This window comes from Podarcis filfolensis (assembly GCF_964270895.1).
Source record: "Podarcis filfolensis genome assembly, chromosome: 11".
NCBI lineage: Eukaryota > Metazoa > Chordata > Lepidosauria > Squamata > Lacertidae > Podarcis > Podarcis filfolensis.
Window position 1 is genome coordinate 33,376,708 of NC_139613.1, and position 23,296 is coordinate 33,400,003.

At 39.9% G+C, this 23,296-nt stretch overlaps 1 protein-coding gene across 31 annotated transcripts in view; it reads right to left on the reverse strand.

Moving 5' to 3' along the window:
- Positions 1-23,296, reverse strand: part of MEF2C (myocyte enhancer factor 2C) — a 164,641-nt gene that overhangs the window by 89,423 nt on the left and 51,922 nt on the right. For 16 of the 31 annotated variants that reach the window (XM_083576970.1, XM_083576988.1, XM_083576976.1 and 13 more), the window contains one exon: positions 12,014-12,210. In XM_083576970.1, the coding sequence (XP_083433096.1) occupies positions 12,014-12,067 (54 nt within the window). In that variant the 5' untranslated portion in view covers positions 12,068-12,210. Of the gene's footprint in view, positions 1-12,013; positions 12,211-14,157; positions 14,493-23,296 lie in introns of those variants that run through there. The other 15 variants (XM_083576982.1, XM_083576977.1, XM_083576971.1 and 12 more) reach the window with 4 other exon arrangements.

Below are 23,296 nucleotides of genomic sequence, written 5' to 3' on the forward strand. Positions count from 1 at the left end.
ACTTCTCAGTCTCCCTCAATTAGCAACCCAAATTCTGGCCACTCTTCCTGAAGCACCATTCTGCTGCAACATCTCCTGTGCTCCAGAACATTCCAGTGCCCTTAATCATGCCTTCCAAAAGTGCCCTTCACTTCCACTGTGAGCACTGGTCTTCCCGAAAGAATGTCAATGCTGCCAAGAAAACACACACAACTAACATGGGCTCAGATACTGAAGAAAATTTTGAAGCTGTCCAGGCCTGTAGGTTACCCTGTAGCAACAACTTGAGTAGAAGGATCTGCTTTGAACACAGAATGTCTCAAATTCAGTTCCCTGCATCTCCAGATAGATCTGTTGAATCCCCAGGGAGCAAGACGGGCCAATGCTCTGACATGGTGCAAGACAACTTCCAATGTTCCTAAAGATGAACTTCAAATTAAAAGTATTCTCATAGAGCACTTCGTTATTCTACCACTCAGAATTAATATCAGTCTACACATTACATTATGCTCAAGGCCTCCCTGTGTTGGCTGCCATAACAAGGATTGTATTGTCTAGTGTGGTTTGCCGCACGGATCATCAGGATTTTGTGGAGACTTTCTGCACAAGCAACAGATGCTGCTAAGAACATCTGGTCCTGGCATAAAAACTCCCCATGCATTCCAGAGGATCCGAGTAGCAACAATGGTGAGGATACAGCAATGGTGAGGATAATCATCGGGTGGAAATCTGCTACACATGAATAAAGAAACGTGTAAACCAGCTCTTACTTGGAGAGCAAAACAGGTGCTAGGCAACCTCCAAGTATATCACACGTCACTAAGTTTCAACTGAGTCCCTCCTTAGGGAGACATTCGGCCTACTCTGCCACCAGGCACGACAAAATAGGAAAGACAACTAAAACTTCACATCTCACTAACATTCAAAACACGCAAAAGGAATTCACATGACAGTCATTGGTTATAAGACATCACTGCATCCGGCCGGCTGTAGATAGTTGAAAACACCCTTGGTCTTCTAATAATGCTACTGAAATGGCACAAAACCAACTGAAGTAAATCCCCAACATCCTTTTTTAAAAGGCAACTTCAGAAAGGGGAATTTGTAGCTATGAAGCCACTGTGTGTGTGTGTGTGTGTGTGCGCGCGCTAAAATTACCTCTACCTGCAACTTGCCTTCATCAAATCCTCTCTCTTCTACCCTTGACTTATTTTTCTTTCTCCTGCAGGGTTCCAGATACATTAACCCTTTTTCTCTGACTCGGAAAGTGTAAGCAAGTAAATGATGAAAGCAATGGGGAGGACAGCAGCTTGCTCACTGGGGCTCTCTAGCTAGAGAGCAAGTCAAAGCAATGGCAAGGAGGAGCTGAAGATATGGACAATGGAGTTGGGGAGTCCCACTAAGAAGAGGGGAACATGATGAGAGAGGGGAACCACACTAAGGATATATTGCCAGCTGCACCCCCTGAAAACAACAACACTACAGATCATTCACATGACCATCTGAGCTTGTGGTTTTTAAAAGTTCATTCTCATTCATGCTGCCGGCCTGCCACAATCTAAGTTGATCATAGACAAACCACCCTAGCTTTTTGAGCAGTTGGGATGACATGCAAAAAGCCAGTCTGTCTTCACTTTACACTTGGTGTGCAGCTTTCAAGTTCCTGGCTCAGCCTTGGGCTGCATCAGTGAAAAACAGCGCAGGCAAGCATGGGCTCAAGTGGTCATGAATGAGTCCTTAGTCCTTAAATAGCACTGGTGGAAGATGGCCCTAGTGAAAGTGAACAGGACTAGAACTTGTTGAAATATAAATCTGTATACAAACTGCAATATGATCCTATGCGTACGGTAATTGCAGACAGAGATCAAGTAGTATTTTGCTTTGTAGTGAATGAAGCTTCCCTGTTTTGCAGGCAGGTCCCCCTCACATATAACTTCGTAAAACATAACAAATTTGACTTCTTCCACCTAGAAGCCACCCCAACAATTTGTGGTAGCAAAAAAGGAACAGCACTTGGCCATTGTTTATGTTTATCTAAAATTACAGATGACATACTGTGCCACTCCTAGCTTTAATTGGCTCCGTGTAGGAGCAAAAATTACTGGTGAAAGGTAAAAGCCACAAATCTACCCACTTTGTCATCTGCTCTTGTGGTGATAGGGAATGATACAGGGTGCAGTTGCTGTTGTCGTCATTGGCCCTCCTCTGCCCCCACTCCCCAGACTATTCCTGTCTCTCCCTTTAGTAAGCTGGCAGAATAATTTTGACCATCCCATAATAACAGTGCTGATGTCCACCAAGTGTGTGGAGGGAGAAGGGACTCACTGTGACCTTTTAAATCCTTTTTCGCTCTACAAACCAGAGCCATTATACCATGGCATTTCTATAGACACATAAGCGTACGATGTGTAGGTAGGAATTATGTCTGCTAAATACTTTGCCTATTTAAATAAAGCTTCCTTGCTTTAAAATAATTTTATAAGGATTACAAAGGACTTTGAAGAACCAGTTTAACATTGCTTGCCATGCTAAATTGGATCTGGACTAACAGCGCAGTCCTAACCATGTCTACAATTCCTGCGAGATTCAATGGGGCTTACTCTCAGGTAAGTGGAATTAGGATTGCAGGCTGAGTTATTTGCATTTCATTCCCATGACAATCGGCAGGATTTAAGATTAATCCAGGATGACTAACTTTTCACATAGATTTCAACAAGCCCCAAGTGTGACTAATTCATTCTGGATCCAACTCTTTACTGTTGTTCAACAACACTTTCTTTTTCCATTCCTTATCTATTTCTATATATTTCCCCACCAAAGCCAGAAAGTCTCTTTACTTCAGGATATCATATTTTTGCATGTGTTTGCTAAAAAAGCATCCAAAGCAGTTAAGCACAATTAGCTTTCATAAAAAGCTGAACATGACTTTCTGCAGTAATGAGATTCCCAAGTTTGCATCTCCTTGTGTGTGTCTGTGTTTTCAAATCATGATTTAACAAAGGCTCCTTTTCTACCAGCTTTATGGTTACACTCCACAGCAGTGATGGCCAAAGCATCATTGAAGGATTCCCCCCTGACAAATCCTCCTTTGTGTAACGACTGGGCAGGACCCATTAAATGAAAGGATCTTTAAAAAGAGCAGCCAGGCACACTTCATCAGCCTGCTGCCATGTTCTTATAATCCTTCTGGATAATTCACAGGGACAAGACAGCACTGAGGCAGGCTGCGAAGAGAACCATTGTCACCAGCACAAGCATGCTGATCCCTAGCTGCCTGAGAGATGCTGTAAAGCTGTGGCTGTAATATATCACACACATACCCCACCTTGCAAGCAGCCAATTGACAAGTTTGCTAAGTATTAAGATGTACACTGATTTAGTGTCAATGACTTCAATGGAAAGAATGGACTCAGAACTAAATACTGTACGCCAGTTCAACTGCGCAATGGATTACACAGGCAGCGTTCAAAACTCCCATTGTTCTAGGCGCATTTTGCGACTGGGAATTTTATTAGCGAGAGCAATTTCTGAGCTCTGGGCGCAGTACTGCGCCTAAGATTTCAGATTAAAACTGCCACTGCTGGTGCTGAGGGTGTGGGAGGAGAAATTTCTGTCTGCTCAACTTCCAGGAGATCACTGCAGCACCAAGCAAGCTGATAGATTCTGCCTCTCAGTTGGCCTTACAGAAAGACAGCGTTTTGAGGGACCCTCATAAGAATATTAAGGGGGTGGGCAGGGGAAGCATAGCTTTGTTTTTGTTTTTGCAGTCTTCATACTAGACCATGTGAAAAATGAATATAGGATTTAAGCTGAAGTTCATTCATTTTCAGCTTTGTATTTGTGTTATAAAAAACGTGCACCTAGACATTCCATGGTGGCACCCATAACCTAGGTTTAAGGTACTGTTTAGCTCCTAGCTTTCATATCTCAGTTTCTAACACTGTAGACAGGATGTGATAAAACAGAACAGTCTAGAACATCATAGAAAAGGTCTTCTCTCTTTCATCTCATTAGAATAGTAGCAAACAAATAACGGAGCATGGAGTTAACCAAACTGTTCAAATTGCACCCTCTATCTAGTAAAAAACAAAACAAAAACCCAGTACATGTCCTAAGTTTTCAAATACAGGATTGCTGATCTCTGTTATGACACTTGCCTTCAAGAGTAACACGAAGAGAGGTAGTTCACAGGTATATTAATTAACAGGTGTTTTAAGAATCCAGAATTTAAAAGGTTTAGAAGTATTTCATATCTCTTGTTCTCCCATATTCTAAAACAAGTCTTTCTTTCTTTCTTTCTTTCTTTCTTTCTTTCTTTCTTTCTTTCTTTCTTTCTTTCTTTCTTTCTTTTTTTCTTCTTCTTCTTCTTCTTCTTCTTCTTCTTCTTCTTCTTCTTCTTCTTCTTCTTCTTCTTTTCTCTCTCTCTCTCTCTCTCTCTCTCTCTCTTTCTCCCCCCTCCCTTCTACCCCATGCTGGTTAGATGAGCATAAGCCAGAATAGCAGCTGCATTTTGTGGTTATGCACTGCAAGATGGAAGGACTCCGAGTTGCTTTCCTTTCCTCATGCTGTCTCATACCAACACATGCTGGCAACTGGCAATCATACATGCATGAAAAGTTAGGTGGTCAAAAGAGATACCTAATTGAACATGAATCGTGAATCTTGTGGGGTTTGAAATTGCACCTTGGAGAACTGTATGTTATAAATTTCTAAGGAGAACATTTCATTTGCAATAGAATTCACCCGGCTTAACATTACACACATGCTGCAAATGAGTTTGTATGCTGCACACCCTCATAAGCAACGAGGGTGTCATTTCAGCCGTATGTTACATTTTGGCAAATACAAATAAATGTTTGGGGTGAAAACATGTTTACTAGTTAAAACAAAGCTAAAATGTTCATGAGGTAAAGGTCAGAGAATATTTCATTCCCTACTGAGCAAATTGTCAGGAAGCACATTTGTCTCCATTTCCTGTCAAAACAGGAAGAGTGCAACTTCTTCCTCCACACAATGACTTTAGTTTTGCTTCCCACCTCCAGCTCTTACTCCCTCAGGGCCTTCCAAATGAATTTTAGAAGTGATCATTTCTTTTGCCTGTGTCTGTGACAACTCACTGACTTGGCTTGCTTTTTACTTTGTCTACTTGATAATACTAACAATTAAAAGCAGTGGGATCTAAATATATCATTTGAAGCTAGTTCGTCTAAATTGTGCTCCAATATAGTTTAGTAGTACTGTACAAACAGCCTAGAGCCACAATGTTCATAATCTGTTTAGCAATTGCCTTCAAAATCTGTTTCATCACACACACACACACACTATCATGAATAATACTTTGTGCTATAGGAGCATTAAAAAATCAAAATCAAACTGGGATCCCAGACAATAAAACTAAACATGACTTCAGGTATGATTATGTGTGATTCCCAACGAAATTAATTGGAATAAAAAAAATTTCTTAGGCTGAAGAAGCAAACATTGTTTTCTACGTTGAGAAAGAAATGGAATTTGTTCTTAAAAGTAGAACATTTTGTTCACAGCTATCAGGAAGAAAATAGGTACAAATTGGTACAAATATTGGTACAAATAATAGCAAGAATACAAGCTTATAGGAATCAATGCTTAGTTCATATTTTTATGACTTGGAGTATGAACTGTGGCGTTAGCTTTCATAGGGAAGATTTCATTTAATGCACGAAGCAGACAGTGAAAAAGATGGGCTGTGTGTGCACACATGCTTGCAAACTGGAATTAAAAATGAGCACACAATTGAAGCAGAGACACCATCTATCAAATCAACATAAATGACATTCAGTTAAGAAGCCCATAAATGAAGATGGATTCTGCCTCCCCCCAAACACTTGCAGGCTTGTGCTCAATTTGCATGACACAGCATACATGAGATCATTTCTGTTTGTAGTGACCTAGCCTATTGAGTGCATGATTCAAACCAGAAGAAAGTGTGTCAGATCTGTTAATTCATTAACAGATGAATTCATCCAGCATACTTTATCTGTCTCTTAAACTCCCCCCTGAAGTATAGGTCACAAATGGAATGCCACGGAAGACTGAATCCCCCCCCCCAAGTTTCTCTTGTCCATTTCTAATGTCCAATCCGTTCATAAATACAATTTTAAAAAGGACATGTTGAATGTTCACCACATTCAAACCATAGAAGGGCACTGTTGGTAGGTGATGGAAAAGGTATACATATATGAACTAAGGCTGTAGCCCAATTAAAGACATCATCTTCACATGACTTTTAATTGTTTAACTCATGTATCACATCTTGATTTGGTTCCCTATGAATAAAAAAATAGGAAGAAAACAGTTCCCATTCTTTATTTTTAGATGATGCCCATGTGTGTCAGAACAGACGCCATATTCGAAGAGCATTCTAATGCATGTAGGAGAGCTGGGGCAACATCTCAGTCAAGAAGATGGCTGTCACCCACTATGTTTTTGATCTTCCTGTAATAAGAAATAATGCTCAGGGGGACGGGACTCTGCTGCCTGATTCATAAGGCCATATTTTCAGTCAGTAAAGGGATTTTAATGGATGACACTAACAAAACTCTAGAAGGGCAATTGTGGGGCCAGAGGCTGCCGCAGAACTCTTTTTTTTCTACAGGTGGAGAGAGAGGTCCACCACTAGAGGCCTTCCTGATGCAGCCGTGTAAAGACCCACCACCGTCACAGAAATGGAGTACTGTAGAGAAATGGTCAGGGGGAAACCAAAGATCTACAGCTTTTTAAGTCCCTGATATAGTGTCAAAATCAGCTCAAAGCTATACTAGCACTGGAGCTGCCAAATTAAATCCCCTCCATCTGAGTCAATGGGAGGGGGAAAGGGTAATATATAGCTGTCAACCCCTCTCTGCAACCTGGCAGGACTCCGTTTTGGATCTCCTGTCACCCCACCATAGAATCGCTTTGCCAATCAACTAAAAACACTGCAGTGCTAGTATAACTACGCAATACTGTAATTTATATCATTCAGTCCTATATGTGTGGAAAGAGTTGGCAGCAGAGTTTGTTGTAGGATTTTGTTTTGGGGTCCATGTCTCACTGCAGTGTTGAAAATCTCTTCCCCACGAAAGCTCAAGCTACATTAAATGAGTTAAGGTAACTCTTCTGAGAAAAAAATATTCTAAATATCTACTGATTTATATTTTAACTCACAAGGCTTGCTCCAGCTGATATATTTCTGTTAAATGTTTCCCTTCCTAACAGCAAAAACAAAGTTGCACAAAACTTTATTGTACTGTATTTTTAATTTTGTGATTTTAAACAGTTTTGTGAGTTGCTGGGTACCATCTTGCAACAAAAAGAAACAGTATCTTCATTGTGAAGGAATAAAAATATATTAAGGGTGAAATGTCTGGAAAAGACAATCTCCTTCTCTGGGTTGTGAGCCGGAAGAAGTCTAACAGTGCCATCTTATGTATGCCTACTTGGATATAAATCCTACTCAGTTCTGTAACACTTACTCCCAGGTCAGTGTGAATAGGACAATAGGCCAAATCTTTGTTTTCCTGGATATTATGCCACTTCTCACTTGCAAACAAGGAGGGGACCAAGATGATTAAGGAAACCAAGCCTTATGAGGAACAGTTGAGGGAGTTGGGTATGTTTAGCCTGAAAAAGACGAGATATGATAGCCATCTTCAAATATCCAAAGGGCTGTTGCATGGAAGATGGAACAAGCTTGCTTCTTCCACTCCAGAGAGTAGGACCTGAACCAATGGATTCAAGTTACAAGAAAGGAGATTCCAACTGAACATCAGAAATAACTTTCCTATGGTAGAAGCTGTTCGGCTGTGGAATGGACTCCCTTGGAAGGTGGTGGGCTCTCCTTCCTTGGAGGTTTTTAAGCAGAGGTTGGATGGCCATTTGTTATGTTTGATTTAGTTGAGATTCATGTATTGCAAAGGGTTGGACTAGATGACCCTTGGGCTCCCTTCCAATTCTACAATTCTATGATTCTATGCAATAACTTCCTTGCATCTTTTACCCCTGACTAGTGGTTTCAGAGCTCAGCTTGGAAGAATATTTAAAACTGCCAAGGAGTGACAACATTTGTAGGTGAGAATCAGCTGGCAGGGGACAGCTTAAACTCTCCTTCCTATCTGCCAGTCCCCCACCTCCCAGAAGGTTCTTCTAGCCCCTAATAGGGATGAGTGAATCAGAAAATTTCTCTTTCTTTCTGTTCCTGCTCATTTTTCTCTACATTTCCATGTCATTTTCTGATTTTTTAAAAAAGTGAAAATACATTATTTTAGTGCACATTTATTTTAAGAGCCAAATTTTTAATGCAGTTTTGCTTAATATATACATTTTTTGCAAGCAATCCCCCCTGATACGATGCGTCTCTGTAGGTTGTTTTCACAAATGTTGGCATCTTTGTACACATTACTTGGCTGGAGAACTGCGATGAACTGGAGGAGTGTGAATTTCAAAGGATGGCTGTGTTTCAGTTCTCGTATTGTTTTGGAAAATGCAGACTAGGTATATTTGCCTATAAATGCAAACGGGATTAAATTTATTTCTTACCCGTTGCCCCTACATTAGTGTACTGTGGGAAATACAGAGTTGGATATCTTTAATTTGTCTTTACATTTCACATATTACACTCCTTACCTGGGCATCCCCTTATACACCTTCTGGCAAAAATAAGCTTAAAACAATAGCAAGTTTTGTGGGTTGCATTCAACTAATTTCAAAGCTAAGTCCATCAATTTCAGTGAGTTCTGAGTATTACATAGCTGGATTCAAATCAGGGTTACTTCAAAACACAGATATACTGAAAAGCAAGGGTTGCAGAACCCTGCAAATTTTACTTCAGTAAACTCTCAAATCGCACTAGATTATTTTTAGCATTACTAAAAATCTGCCACAGCATATGATTTTAGGGTTCTTTAAATATACCTGAGGTCTTGAGAATCTCAGCTTCTATTTTAAAACTAGTCAAACAATTCTAACATTGTTAAGTTGTAGAGAGGGAAGATTGAGAACACAACCTTGAATGTGTGACATGCAGTCACAAAGGGAAAATGGCAAGCATAGTTTAATGCCGTAATTGTAAATCGGTTTCATGAGTTCATCTTGCAACTGCAGGGCTAGCTTAAGAGGAAAGACAAATCCTGACATCTTCCAGGTCAGGATTTTCACTCTCTCTACTAAATCATTGAAATCTAGAGCACCTTCAGTGAGCCATTATGGATGCAAAGTTCAAGCCCCGTTGATTTAAAGAGAAAAAAACAAGTCTTTCTGAAATTCACCGTGGAAGTGACCAGGACTTATGCTTAGCTTTGAATGAATCGTGCCATCTGTATATTCTTCTCACAGTAAGTGAAGAGTGACATAGCGCAGTTGTAGAGCATCTCTTTTGCATGCGGAAGGCCCCAGATTCAACTGCTAGCATCTCCAGATATGACTGGGAATGTCCCTTCTCTGAAAACCTGCCATTCAGTTAGGTGGGTGAATTTGGTATGAGGACGCTTCCTATGTTGAGGACGTAGCCATTTCCCCTTCCTGTTACACTTGCAATCCTTCCCGGTGCTCTTCTTCTGTAAAGAATGTGAAACTTTCCCTTATAGTGCCCAAAGAGTAAGCTTATATTGTAGTTCATTTCAAGACTTCTAACTGTGTCTTACTGTCTACAGTCTACAGATCAAACACGTAAATCTTAAAACTGTACAATCTAAAATGACCAACTGTGGGTTTGATCCTGAGGAAGTTAGTTAACATGAAACAAGCTAGTCATGACTAAAAGCTCATCCATTGGTCCGAGAGGTTTTCCACTTGCCCTGTGCTTTCTAGGCACAAGTCAGAAGGATTCTCTGTTTGCTCCACCGCTTTCCCCAGGAAAACCAGCTATTTACCGCTGAACCGGGGCAAATGTCAGTTCATGGAAAACCTGATTGACGTTTGCTCAGATTCAGAGGCATGTAGCATGCTTCCCCAGGGAAAAGTGGCAGGGCAAGAGAAAGTGTGGACAAGCCCTTAGCCCCATTGATTTTAATGGGACTAAAGGGTGGTTAACTTAGTCTTGTGCAATACCTTGCACATATCTAACTGCCTTGGAAAGCCAATTCCATAAACAGAAATCATGCCTGAACCCATTGATTCGATATGAATGAGTTAAATGATTGTGCTAAACCTTGGCGGAGAGGTGGTTAACAGGCCCATGGACCTCCATATTCTGGGAAGTTAGAGTGTTCTATTTCTTGATAAAGTAGCACTTGAATAAAATAATAGCTTCTGAACTATTGTCCATATTTTAAATAGTAAAAAATCAAAATAAGCTTCTTTTTGCAAAATATCAATCCCCTCAACCATTAATTTAATTTAATTTAATTTAGGCATTTTTTTTTACACAAACTGGTAACATGCTCATGGACAAAACAACTGATGTCCAAATGCTTAATGCTGCTTACTATTCCATTTTTAATTTAAATTCTAAGCTATAAACAATTAAAGCAAATATGGTGGCTTGGTATTGACAGAATTATTGCTTTCTGGCTTGGCCCAGGGCAACAAGTAACCTACAGGGAAAACTCAGAATGCATCAATCATAAATATTATCATTGTTTGCTTTCTTTGAAACTTGATTTTCTGCCACGAAGAGGGCAAGTTATGCCTGCACTGCAGCGTTTTAAATTTCATACAAGGCTTGCTTGAAAATCAGAACAATAAATTATTTCTATGTTGTGTTCTTTCTACAAGGGGCACGTGCTCATCAGCTAGCAGAGGGCCATGCACACAAGCTGGCTTCCAGCTACACAAGTTGCCCTTGTTGGATTGAAATCTAAGAACACAACAAGGTGAAACGTGCAAGGAGCCCCAACGCAGATAGCTGGGGTGTGGGACTCTACGCACGGCTTCCAGTGAGAACTGTGCATACAGAGCTCAGCACACAGCTGGCACAGATTGGATGTGCATCGAAATGTACATAGACATCAGCACTGCGCAGAGCAGATGGGAGGACGTCTTCTCATCAGTTTTATAATAAAAAGGGGAATGTGCATCCCTCGGGGATAATTCATATAGCTATTACCTGCCTGTTGCTGGTAGTCAGCAACACCTTGTTACCCACAGTTTTCTCTGGATCAGAGCCTTTTAAAGCCTTAACAGTAAAGTATGAGTGTGTTTTACGGTGACATCTGCAGTATAAAAGAACGGTTTAACATGCAGTTATCATGACCTATCCTATAATATTGTGGGAAGGTTTGGAGAGAGTAAAAATAATTATAACACACATGCACAAACCACTTCTTGAATAGGTAAGAAGCTACAATGTTATTTACTTCTTTGCTTGTCTCACTTTTCTTCTTCTTGATGTAGTTGTTGTTTCTGTACTTTTCTTGCTCTGTACATTGGATTGTCTAAGCAAACACCTTTCTACTATAAGGTTGACTCTGGTTTAAAACGGAAGTAACAAACTTTTCTTAAAGTCTTAATTCAATTTTATGGTTGCCATATCGGTGTCAGATTTATTGGTAGTATTTCGGGACTGCGTGGTATTCTGCCTGAAAATTTTATGACTAAAAACCGTAGTCCATGACAGATTTTTGACAGGGGGGATACAAAGAAAAATAATAACATTTGCTTGATCAGGTCCACAACATACCACCTTGAGCTTTTCTGGTTTATAAAATAAATATTGACATTGCAATTGGCAACAGTCTCAATTTAAGCAAAGTTAGTTTTGGAATTAAAGTAGTTTGCAATTGATAGAAAGGAGCTGATCTTACACAACAATTCAGGTGTCACAGTGATATATCCTCAGCAGAAGGATCTTGTATTATATTAAAACTAGAGAGTGTTTTTTAAAGTTTATAACATGCAACAATATGCATAAAACCATTGAAGCTTCACAGACAATAGCATGTGAATATTACTGTAAATGTCAGATATATGATGCAGATGTGATGTTTTCGAGCCCTTTAAAAAATTAACCCCAAAGCACAGATCTGACTTATGCCATGATGTGACTGTGAAGTGCAAAGAGGATTATTTTGCAACCTACCTGCCTGTTACGTTCATCCATAATCCTTGTGATCTGAATCTTTTTTCTCCCCATAGTCCCCGTTTTTCTTCTCTCGTTCGTTCCTACACTTGTGTATTTTCTTCTTATCTTTCCTTCCTCTTTCCTGTTTCCTCAAACCAAGAATCCTTCTTCAGCACTTACGCGATTCAATTCACAGACCCCTGCATCCGTTCCTGCTAAGTACACAAAAGAAATGAAGTGTTAGGGAGTCATTTGGACATAATCTTTATAGAACGATGCTACTATGATATCTTACCAACTGGCTTAAGTGTGGTTTTGAATGCAGAAATGCTAAATAAGCAATAAAGTCAGAAATGATTAGGCATTATTATTAGTAATTGCGCTAAACTGGATTTTTGTTTTGTTTTGCAGCTATGGCACCTCAATCCTACAGACAGTTATTCAGAAGTAAGAGATGCTCTTTCAGTGGGGGACATACATCTTAGGCTCTGGATATAAGCGCTGAAGAAAGCTTTTAAGACATCACTAAAACAATTAAAGTGCATGCACTCATACTTCTCATAGATGCAAATTTTCTCTATTCTGTAAGACTTCCTTGGAAATATGAAAAATTACCTAAATCAGGGAGTTAATGAACCTTTTCATACCTGTGCAAGCTAAGTAATCAAGCTAATTCACTTTTGAAGGAAAACAGAAGAGGTGATAATGTTTCTTATTATGCAAACTAGGCTAGACCATTATTAAAGTACTATTTGATATATGAGAAATGTCAGCCAAATCTAAATCCTTTAACCTTATATTCCATTTTTTAAAAGAAAGAGAATGACTGCAGATGAAATAGTTCAAGAGAAAAATACCCCTTTAGCTCTATCATATTGAAAAGTGAGCTTTTCTTTTTACAGACTAAATATATTTGTATATATTTCCACCTACAATAAGTGTAATAATTGGTGCAGTTGTTAATATAATCCACGCATCTACCATTCCTTCACACATAAGGGCAAAAAACTAATCACATCATAAAGAGTCATAACTGCAAAAGAAAGCTCATAAACACATGACAATGTGTTCCTAATATTCTTCCACACAAAAAATAAACCAGAGGATTCATTGAAAACTGTTGCAAAACATTACATAAAAAGCAAATCAAAAGCTGAAAAAATAAGCAAAAGGTCACAAGCGAAAGGTATACGACAGTTATGCGGATAAAATCAAATATCTCCCTGTAGCACATTGCAAACATTAATGTTTATTATGTATGTCTACTGAGACTACAATCCTATACACACTCACCCAAGTGTAGCTCCCATTTAACTCAATAGGACTCACTACTGAGTAGACACACATAGGCTAAAATACAAATTTTAGCACACATAGAGAGAAATCGAAAATTGCATTTATATTTATTAGTGCCTAATTCCCCCCCCCACACCATTGTGTTCCAATAAAATGATTTTTTAATTCACAAGAATGTTAAAATATGACAGTGCAATCTAAACTGTAGACTGACTTTCCTATAGCCAACCTGTTAAATTATCCCCAAAGGTACAGTATGTAACACTATTCTGAAGCTCTGGCCTGAAAATTCAGATCGGAAAAGCTGATCTTTACTCAAATTTTCAGTTTTGTGCTCATTTTGTTTCCGTCAGTTTATTTTACAGCTATTCTGTGTTCTGGGCTCTTCAGAAAAAAATTAGAAGGCTATTACTCAGTCACAAACTCCAAATCTTATACACCATAAGTTAGCTTTTATACTGTACCACCAAGTCTTAAGGAATCCAGTGCTGGTATCATTACTTTACAGTATAGCAGAGAAACGAAACTATCAACTCACATCATTTCTGCAGTTTTAGGCATTTAAAATAGTTAATGAACTCACTTTTATGCAGTCTGAGTTGACAAAACAACCCTACCTGCTTTCATTACTCTTGAAACACAGAAAGAGTGCATACGCTCAATTGTAGTAGATTCTTTTTCTTTTTTTAAAGTACTTTAAATACAATCCAAACATGTTTTGGAAAAGCTCCATTCTCTGACATTCGCTGGTGACTAGGACAATAAGTTCATTTTGAATGTTTTTCAACTACTCTCAGCTGGACTGCTTCCTTGGGAGTTTCTCTCCCCCCCCCCTGCATCTCTCCAACCCCAACAGTCAAGCTTACCTCTGATATAAAAAGCCAGGTAATTCCCATGTACGTGCAGGAAGTCTAACAGGCTTTCTCCACAACAGTAAGCCAATAGACTAATCCACAGCAAATGCATATGGAACAATTTCCCTTCCTTTCATTCACGTGGAGCCCGAGGCACTATCGGCTTACAGTCCTATGCCTGCCTAAGCTGTCGCTTTGTTGAGGGTGGAAGGTCAGAGTGGACAGATTAGAGAAGTGGTGACACGGGGTTAGCCAAGAGGAGCACTGCTTTACGGATCGAGCTGCTGGAGCCGAATGAGAAAGAGGAGGGGGGCGGGGGAGAGATCACAAAATGCTGACACTCTCGTCTGTTAGGACAAGGATGCAGAGCCCCTGGTGAAGTAACAACGTGGTGAGTGCCTCCCACACAACTAGCAGTTCCACATTTCATACTGAGCTTTGAAGAAGAAGAAGAAGAAGAAGAAGAAGAAGAAGAAGAAGAAGAAGAAGAAGAAGAAGAAGAAGAAGAAGATTATAAACAGCCCAGTGTCAGGAACGTTAAGCATTCCACAACTACATAAAAATATTCTCCAAATAGTTCCACAAACACTTCTTGGACTCAGCAGACATAAATCTAGGGCAAGCTCACCGGGTACATCGAAAGAACTCCAAATGTACATCATTGTAAGTTATGAGATGAATTTGAATCATTGTTCCCATTCGCAGCAACAATCTGTTGACAAGTGGTGAGGCGGGAGATTGAGGTGGGGAAAAGAAGCCTGTATGGCTTAAAAAGGAAGCATTGAGTCCAATTATTATGTTGTTGTTTCTCTCATTCATATATATATATATATATATATATATAGGCTGAGGAACAAGAAACAATGTGTCAACTGTTTTAATCCATATATACATGCTTATGCGTGTATGTAAGCCCACACCACACAGAAATACTGCAGTTCTATAGCTAGGGAAGTTGCAGTCTGGTGCTACTGCTTTGACTAAAAAATCGTTTTTAGGATTTCCCCACACACTATCCTGCTTAATGTCAAAACCATATTATTTTGTCTTTTTCACGATTTCTCTCTTTAACATGCATTATTTTATTAACACCACACACAAACACGCACATGCATTTTTGCAAAACTGCATGAATGTAGGATCCATCTTATTTTATACGTACGGGCAAGACTCCCAACCATACAGCAAAGTACCGTACATAGAAATGTAATTAAAATACATCATGGGACGAACAAAAAAGCCATAAACCTTAAAATATTTTTAAAGATCTGTGCCAAGAGTGAAGGCGATCCAGAATTCCTTACCACGTGCCCTTGGAACTTGGAAAAGATGCTTTGTGTTGCAAAGGGTGTTATCTCAAGGTACGTACACTGCAAGTGTTAGAAAAATTGCAGTGCTTCGTAAACCCTCAGACTGCATTTAAAAATAAAAAAGTGCACTAGGCAAAACTAGCTATATGGCAAGTTAAAATTATTCCAGAAGCCCTGTCAAAATAGTGTCCACATTAAATAAACCTTCCAGGCTAATGACAGAGTTATATGTAAACAAATGCATCTTTTTAAAAAATGTCGATGTTTCATTATTCAGATATTAACATTCTTCAAAATCACAGCCTTCAGCATTTTCCCCCTTTTGGAAACCCAAATACTTTTGTAAAGATAAAATAAAATCAGACTGTTTACTAAAAAGAGGAACTTCAGCTTGGCGGGCTTCTGTTCGCTCTATGATTGCCAAAGGCACAGATAGTTGAGGGAAGAGTGATTTGAGTTCCAGTGGGCAGATGCAGCACTGCAGACAGCCATTCTTCACTCCCTCTCTCACACATTTTCCCCCTCTCTCTCCTTCTCTCTCCCTCCCGCTCACTAACACAGAAGAATCTTGACAGAATAGCAGGAAACACGCACTGAGTGGTCAGGGAAGGAGATGATGTCAGCAACCACGAACAATAAAAGGTGTAAAGGTGCTTCCTTCCTTAAACTGTTCCAGAAGTGCAAAATGGGAACCAAAACTCTTTACTTCCTTCTGCGAACAGAACTTTCTGAATCTGCTGGGCTGCATAACACCCCAGACAGAGGTCCCTTTGAACAAGTCACCCAAGGGGCAAGAAGCAGCAGCAAAACGGAGAACTCTCAATGCATCCAATTTATAAACAAGGTGGTAGCCAGAGGGAAAACTTATTTAATGGTGATGGAAGCTTTGTTAGAAAATGCAAAAAGTGTCCCATAAATAGCAGCCCCCACCCATTTTGCCTGGCTGTACATATTCTTACATTCAAATGTAACAGTTCTTACATTTGAAACAAAAACAAAAGAACCCTCAAGCTTGTGTCATGGGCAGAGATTGACAGTGCAATCCTATAGATAGGTCTACTCAGAAGAAATTCCCACTAGGACTTACTCCCAAGTAAGTGTGAATAGGACTGCAATCCTATGCCCAGGCCCCATTGACTTCAAGTAAACTTGCCTCTGAGTAAACATCTATCGGATTGCCCTGTAAATAAAAATAAAAATCTGTTCTCTTTTCAAAGATGAAGAAGGGGCTTTGCTTCTATTCCTTCAAAAAGCACAGCCTGTACATTTGACACTAAGAGAGAAAGCCCAACTGATGCCAGAAAGAGAGCAGCAATATGACAACGGGCACAGAAAAGTCTAGTTAATATTATACAAAGAAAGCTTCAACCGTTCTGCCTTATAGGACCATGAACGACCGCGCACAGCCCAACATTGAAGAACTGCAGATGCGGAATAGAGTCTTTGTATATGAGTGCTGAGTATCCTAAATTCATGCTAATCTATGGTTTGATGTGGGCCATAACACATACTGTTACACATATATTCTGCCCATCCTATTCCTGTTGATTCTGAAATAAACCCCACAGTTTCCAATGCAACCTACTCCCTAGTAATAAGAATGTATAAGATCATAGCCTTCGCCTCAAAATAACACTTTGTGAGATAAATCAGGCTGAATGAGACAGAGATTTGCTCAAAGCCACCAAGAGTTTTACATACAGCTAAGTAGGAATCTGAACCTGGAATAGTTACATCCAGTCCAGCCAGCACCACCAACAAGAAATTATTATGGGACATGATCTGTATGCTGCTGTTGAATATATAGAGGCTGGCATGGGTCAGTACAGACGTTGCCAAATCCATTTCCCCTGGCACCAATCACACAAGGATATAACCAGAATCTGGCCCTTTTAAAACAACTTTTTCATTATACAGTTATACACTAGATGTCATTACTGCTGCACTAGATCTGTAACACACGAACAGCGTGCTCCACTATATGCAGTAATCTAATTTGGGCAGAAAGCCATTATTTTTAAAAGAAATAAATAAAGTGAATCTGAGTCATCTGAAGATTTCAAACATCTGTCTCAAACATTCCAGTTCAGAAATTTAACATAACCTACATTTATGTGTTTTGATCTTATGACTGGTCTGCCACATTAAAAGATGTGCAAGGGATTTCATTCTAATCTGCTAAATTCATCTCAGGAGAGCATGCATTTTACAACAGGAAGTTTAGCACAAACACTGAAGTCATACAGAAGCTGTAACCTTGCCTACAAGCATAAACACGGTTTGCCCCAGATGATTTGCTACTGGAGGCAAAAAAATCAAGATGCCTCCCTTCTCCCATTCCAAGTACAAAAACTGATCAAAGTGGCAATAACTGAATTCTACTTCAAAGCTGATGATGGGACCCTGTCTTCCAGTGCAACTGAAGGCAGCAGGCTATCTTAGAGAGTGCAGGACGAACCATGTGTCACAGGCACACAACATTGTTCTCCAGTTGCTTCTGTTCACCATCCCACAATTTCAGCCTGCTGAGACACCCACCTCCCTTGGCTAATGGTAGGGCCAGCCCTGAATATAAACTACAAATTTGGGTTAGACTTTGGTGGGCAAGTACTTATTTGATTTTATCTACGGCATCCAATAACACTCTAAATATTAAATGACGAAGATGATGATTTCAACTTGTTATAAAGCTTTTGCGTGTGTTTGCTTTTATAGATTCTTCTATGGATTACAGATGAGATTTATTACATAGTAAAACTGCATTCCTTCTGGCAAAGGACTATTTCATCTTTCCATATCGCATTGCCAAAAGACATAAATTTTATTCATTTATAGAAATTATTTTATAAACAAAATAGTGTGTCTGATCATCAATAAGGACAAACAATGCTCACTGATGTAGGCTACTAGCAAAAGAGACACGGATCTGATTATGTCCTGAATAATCAAAGCCTGAAATTGCTCTAGACTTTCACAGCAGGCTCATCTTCCAGGGCTGTTCCTTGCATGGAGAAGCAATTGTAACAGAAAGGCTCCAAAATAAGAAGGAAAACTCTTATTCTAAACCTCCACTGCCTACGGGATACCTTTGGGAGAAGAAAAGGCTAAGGAGCAAACTCTACACAAATCTGGAGTCCCTAAGGTGGTTGGATGGCTCCTTGTACACCTACTTCCAACAACTCCTGCAGCCAAGCTGTTGCCAAACTTATTGCTCGGCTTTCCTTTGGTCCACATTAGTGAGGCCAAGGAGGGTCTTGCCATATGGGCAGCCCAGGACCTCCATACACATTGCCTAGACTTGTGCTCCGCAGAGGTCACTTCAATGCTGCAAACGCAGGCGTTTGATTTCACCCACAGAGGCATACTCTATTGTCTCTCAAGACACATATGAACAACCATGCAGAGACACTTATAGGAGTGTACATAGAAACAGGAGATACTTTGACATTGCCCATAACTGCAGATGGATGAACGTATAGTTTGGCAGGGTTTCTCCTTGAAGGTCAGTATCAATTTGACACAAAAATACAAATACACTTTATTTACATAGGTGAAATATTGCTGTCATGCTGATTTTTTTTTTAGCTTTTAGTAACCAAATACCCATTCACTTAACAATCTCTGTTTCAGTGGGGGAAAGACTTTCTTTTTCCACTTCAGGATTATTGTCAATATTTTTCATTTTATTATTGTCATAATGAGTAAGCCGGAAAAAAATAAACAAAATCAATTGGAAGGTACATTAGCTAATCTTTCTCGTGGCCTTCAGTGTGCATTATGTTTTCTCAGAAATGGCTCTTTGTAACCTGTTAGTATACGGAGTGACAAAAGGATATTAAAAGCTGCAACCTGTGAGAAAGGAAAAAAATCACCATTCACTAACACGGATGGGAGCCACACCCAGTTGCAGTGGAACGCTTTCCAGTGTGAGAACTTTCGAGATCCAGCAAAATTCTGCATCCATTTCCACCCTACTCCTCTCTGCCCCATGGAGCGACACAGAGAATGAAATAGTAGAGGGTAGCAACTACAGCTGCAATCCTAAGCCTACTTGGTGGGAGTATATTCTACTAAAATAAGAATGTAAAAGGACTGATGCAGGAGCAGGTCAAATATCTAAATAGTCCAGATCCTGTTCCCTACAGAAAGCCCCAATGAAGGACACAAGGGCAATGGACCCAGGTGTTTTTTTCACCCAGAACTCACTGGAACTCAGTTCTGGCACCTCTCAGATGGGCGCTATTGCCATTATGAGAGAGCAAGGGAGGCTTTCATGGTGAATTCTGGCACTGAGTTCTAGAAAAATAGCACTGAATGGCCCTCACTCCTTCTTGTTCTCCAGCAGCTCGTATTCACAGGCATCCTGCTGCCCTTCCTGGAAGCAGCCTTTGGCCACTATGACTAGTAGCCACAGAGAGCTTTGTCTTCCATGTGCTTGTCTAATCCCCCAAGTGAGGCTTACTTCTGGGTAAATTTGCATAGGAACTGCACACTTCACAGATAAAACAGGGCAAAATGGGTTTACTCTACATTTTTTGAGTGTGGATCAGGTTGGACATGCCCCACTGAACTTGAACTGCTGTATAAGTAAATGTAAGGGGACCCCTGGCCATTAGGTCCAGTTGTGGCTGACTCTGGGGTTGCAGCGCTCACCTCGCTTTATTGGCCAAGGGAGCCGGCGTATAGCTTCCGGGTCATGTGGCCAGCATGACTAAACCACTTCTGGCAAACCAGAGCAGCACACGGAAACACTGTTTACCTTCCCGCCGGAGCGGTACCTATTTATCTACTTGCACTTTGATGTGCTTTCAAACTGCTAGGTGGGCAGGAGCTGGGACCGAGCAACGGGAGCTCACCTCGTTGTGGGGATTCGAACTGCCAACATTCTGATCGGCAAGTCCTAGGCTCTCTGTGTTAATTCTTTTTGATGTAGCATTCACACAAACAATGTACATGTGAGCTCACATCACCCACAGGTCTGACAGCTTCTACACTTAGAAGAGATTGAGTCCACCAAAATTTTTACAGTTGAGAATAGTGAGTTTCCACAGCCCCAAGGTTAGAGGGACCATTGAAGGAATATAACAGGAAGACTTTCTATTGGTACAAATAGACTAGTCATTATTACACACATCACACAGGTACATATTTATAGAATGAACATTAGTATAAAAAGGTATAATATTTCATTCTGCTGTGGCCAGAAAACATAGAAGATGCCATTATGACAAAACATTGAATACTTCAATTTTTGCAATGCAATTCTATGCATATCTACGCAGGAAATTTTTTTTCTTCATAAAATGGGTTAATCTCAGGTAAGGTTGCAGTCAGCCCCATTTTACTTTGTGGTAAATGTGTGCTATAAGTGATTAATTTCCAGAAAATCTCCAATAACTTTAACAGCATGTAAAAGTTAACATACATGCAAAACAATGGATCTAAGGAAACAAACAAAATAAATACAGAAATAAATGGCCTTGGAAGCTACTCTTGAAATGTAGCATATTAATAAATATTGATAAATAACATATACCAAACTGAAATAAAGGTATTTGATAATTCTGTCATATATGGCCCACATATGGCTTATAGTAGATTCATCAATTGTCTGTATCTTTCCTCTTCCTTACAGTAGGCTAATCAACCTAATTAAAGCTTTGTTCATTTGAAACCTTGAATGACAATTTGCTTAACTCCATCCCACTGTGGTATTTTTATAAAGAGAATTAAATCTGATCTTCTGACAGCAATTATTAAATGATCCCAACTGGCCCCAATTAAGATTCATGGCTCACAGGGTCTTGAAATCCAATAAAGTGACGAATCCTCTCACTTGTACATCTCTCTTTACTTTGGTCTATTTTCTTAATGCCAATTAAGCTCCTCTGATCAAGTGCAATTGAAGGCTATTGTGAGTCCTAATTCATGATACAACGTATCAATTTGTAGCTCAGACATACCCAAGTAATGGACAAGGTCTTTTGCAAACATTCCCTCTGTTCTAATGAACCTATTATAATAAAGTTACTCTCTCTCTCTCTCTCTCTCTGTGTGTGTGTGTGTGTGTGTGTGTGTGTGTATGAGAAAGAGAGGCTGACTAATTTGTGCTTTACATGATCTAAACAATTATGCTTTCAAAATTATGTAAATGTATAAATACCTGAGAAGAGCCAACATACCAAATTGTGTTTGAGTTTACTGGCACCCCTTATTTTTGATACTTTCTTTCTCTTGATATCATTTCCTATTTTCAATTTAGTTTTGTGAATCTAAGTCCTGAACTGTATTTTATAAAAAAGAAAGGAGAAAAGAAGGCTCTATATTCTAGTGGAAGGCTATTGTGTTGTAATAACTTGTTCCAGTTATTTCAAGGAGACTAAAGCATAATTTACGTAATCTGGATCTAACCCATTATTTATATTTCATAAACTATTCTAAATGATATCTTACTCTTCCCACAAGCAGAAGCGGCTTGCCAGGTGGAGCTAGCTTCCCAGCAGGTGTGTTGCTCTTGCTGAACGGAAGAGAGAGGGGATGGGGAGAGATGGCAGGGCAGTCAGTGCAGTGCAAACACACCAGCAGGAGTGCTAGATTGGCTCTGCTAGGGTGTCTGGACTGTGCCAACCTACCCACCCGCTCCCAGTAAACAACAGCACCCCACCTGCTAGGAAACTAGTGTGACAGCTCCATCTTGCCTGGTGAACCACTTCTGGCCATGACTGTGACTCATATGAGCTGCAGCCCATGCAAAAGGAAAGTGGAGGGGTGAGGGGGTGAGTCCTGTTGTGCAAGCAGAAATGCTTGCAGTGATGGAACATGTTAGTTGGACACCACCCCACATTTGGAATCTGTAACCATTGGAACTGTCAGCTTCTGAACTGGTTCCTGTTCCTATGTCTTTAGCAATGATTTGTAGGAATTAGCAGGCAATCATATTTATCTCCATACCCTTCCTGCTCATTTCTGGAGATCAAATGTCTGTTCACACCAGAGCATGGAAAACCTTGTAGCCATGATGATGATGATGATGATGATGATTATATAACATAGTAGCTATTCATGATTAGCAACCCTCTGTTTGTTTTGGGGCAAAACTAGCTGAAGACTGGAACAAATGATTTACTCTTTGTGGGGCACGGGAATTAAAGACACATGGAAAGTGCACTTGGAAGGGATGATGAGAACACATCTTTAATTTTCTGCTCTAATTTTTTCACACATGTACATGTACAAAGCTTTGGAGGAACATTGCTGTGCCTCACTTGAAATGCAGGTAGCCTCAGGATTTGGAGCTCCTTGATTGGGAAGTCTCCAGGGAAATGAATGAATGAAAACCATTCTCCGGAGACTTAAAAGTAGTTCCTAGACACATCTGGCTCATCTTAATCTAAACTGCTAACACCTGCCTGGGAATCTACCCTCCATCTTCTGCTTTGAAGAACAAACAGCAGAGATTTATCTCTAGTCATTTTCTGGAGGCCAAAGCGCAGCCACATGACCTTGTGCTACAATTATTGCGATATAAATTATGCCCTTCTTTGTTCATTTAAACTGCTAATGTTAAAGGAGGCTATCACTGTTCTTCCTTGGGTTATGGCCATGCCATAAGACTGGATCCCCAGAATAAAAATGATAATTTTTTGATATTATCTTATTTTAATTAGCATAGAGCATGTTTAAGGCCACTAACATCTTGTCTTCACCCCATGTAGACATATGCTGTCATGATGGAAATCAACCACCCCATTGTTCAGAGGAAAAGAAGATTACAACCGTGTGGGTTTTTTTTTACACAGTGGTACATACAGACACCAGATCCTGTGCTTCCTAGTCCTAGT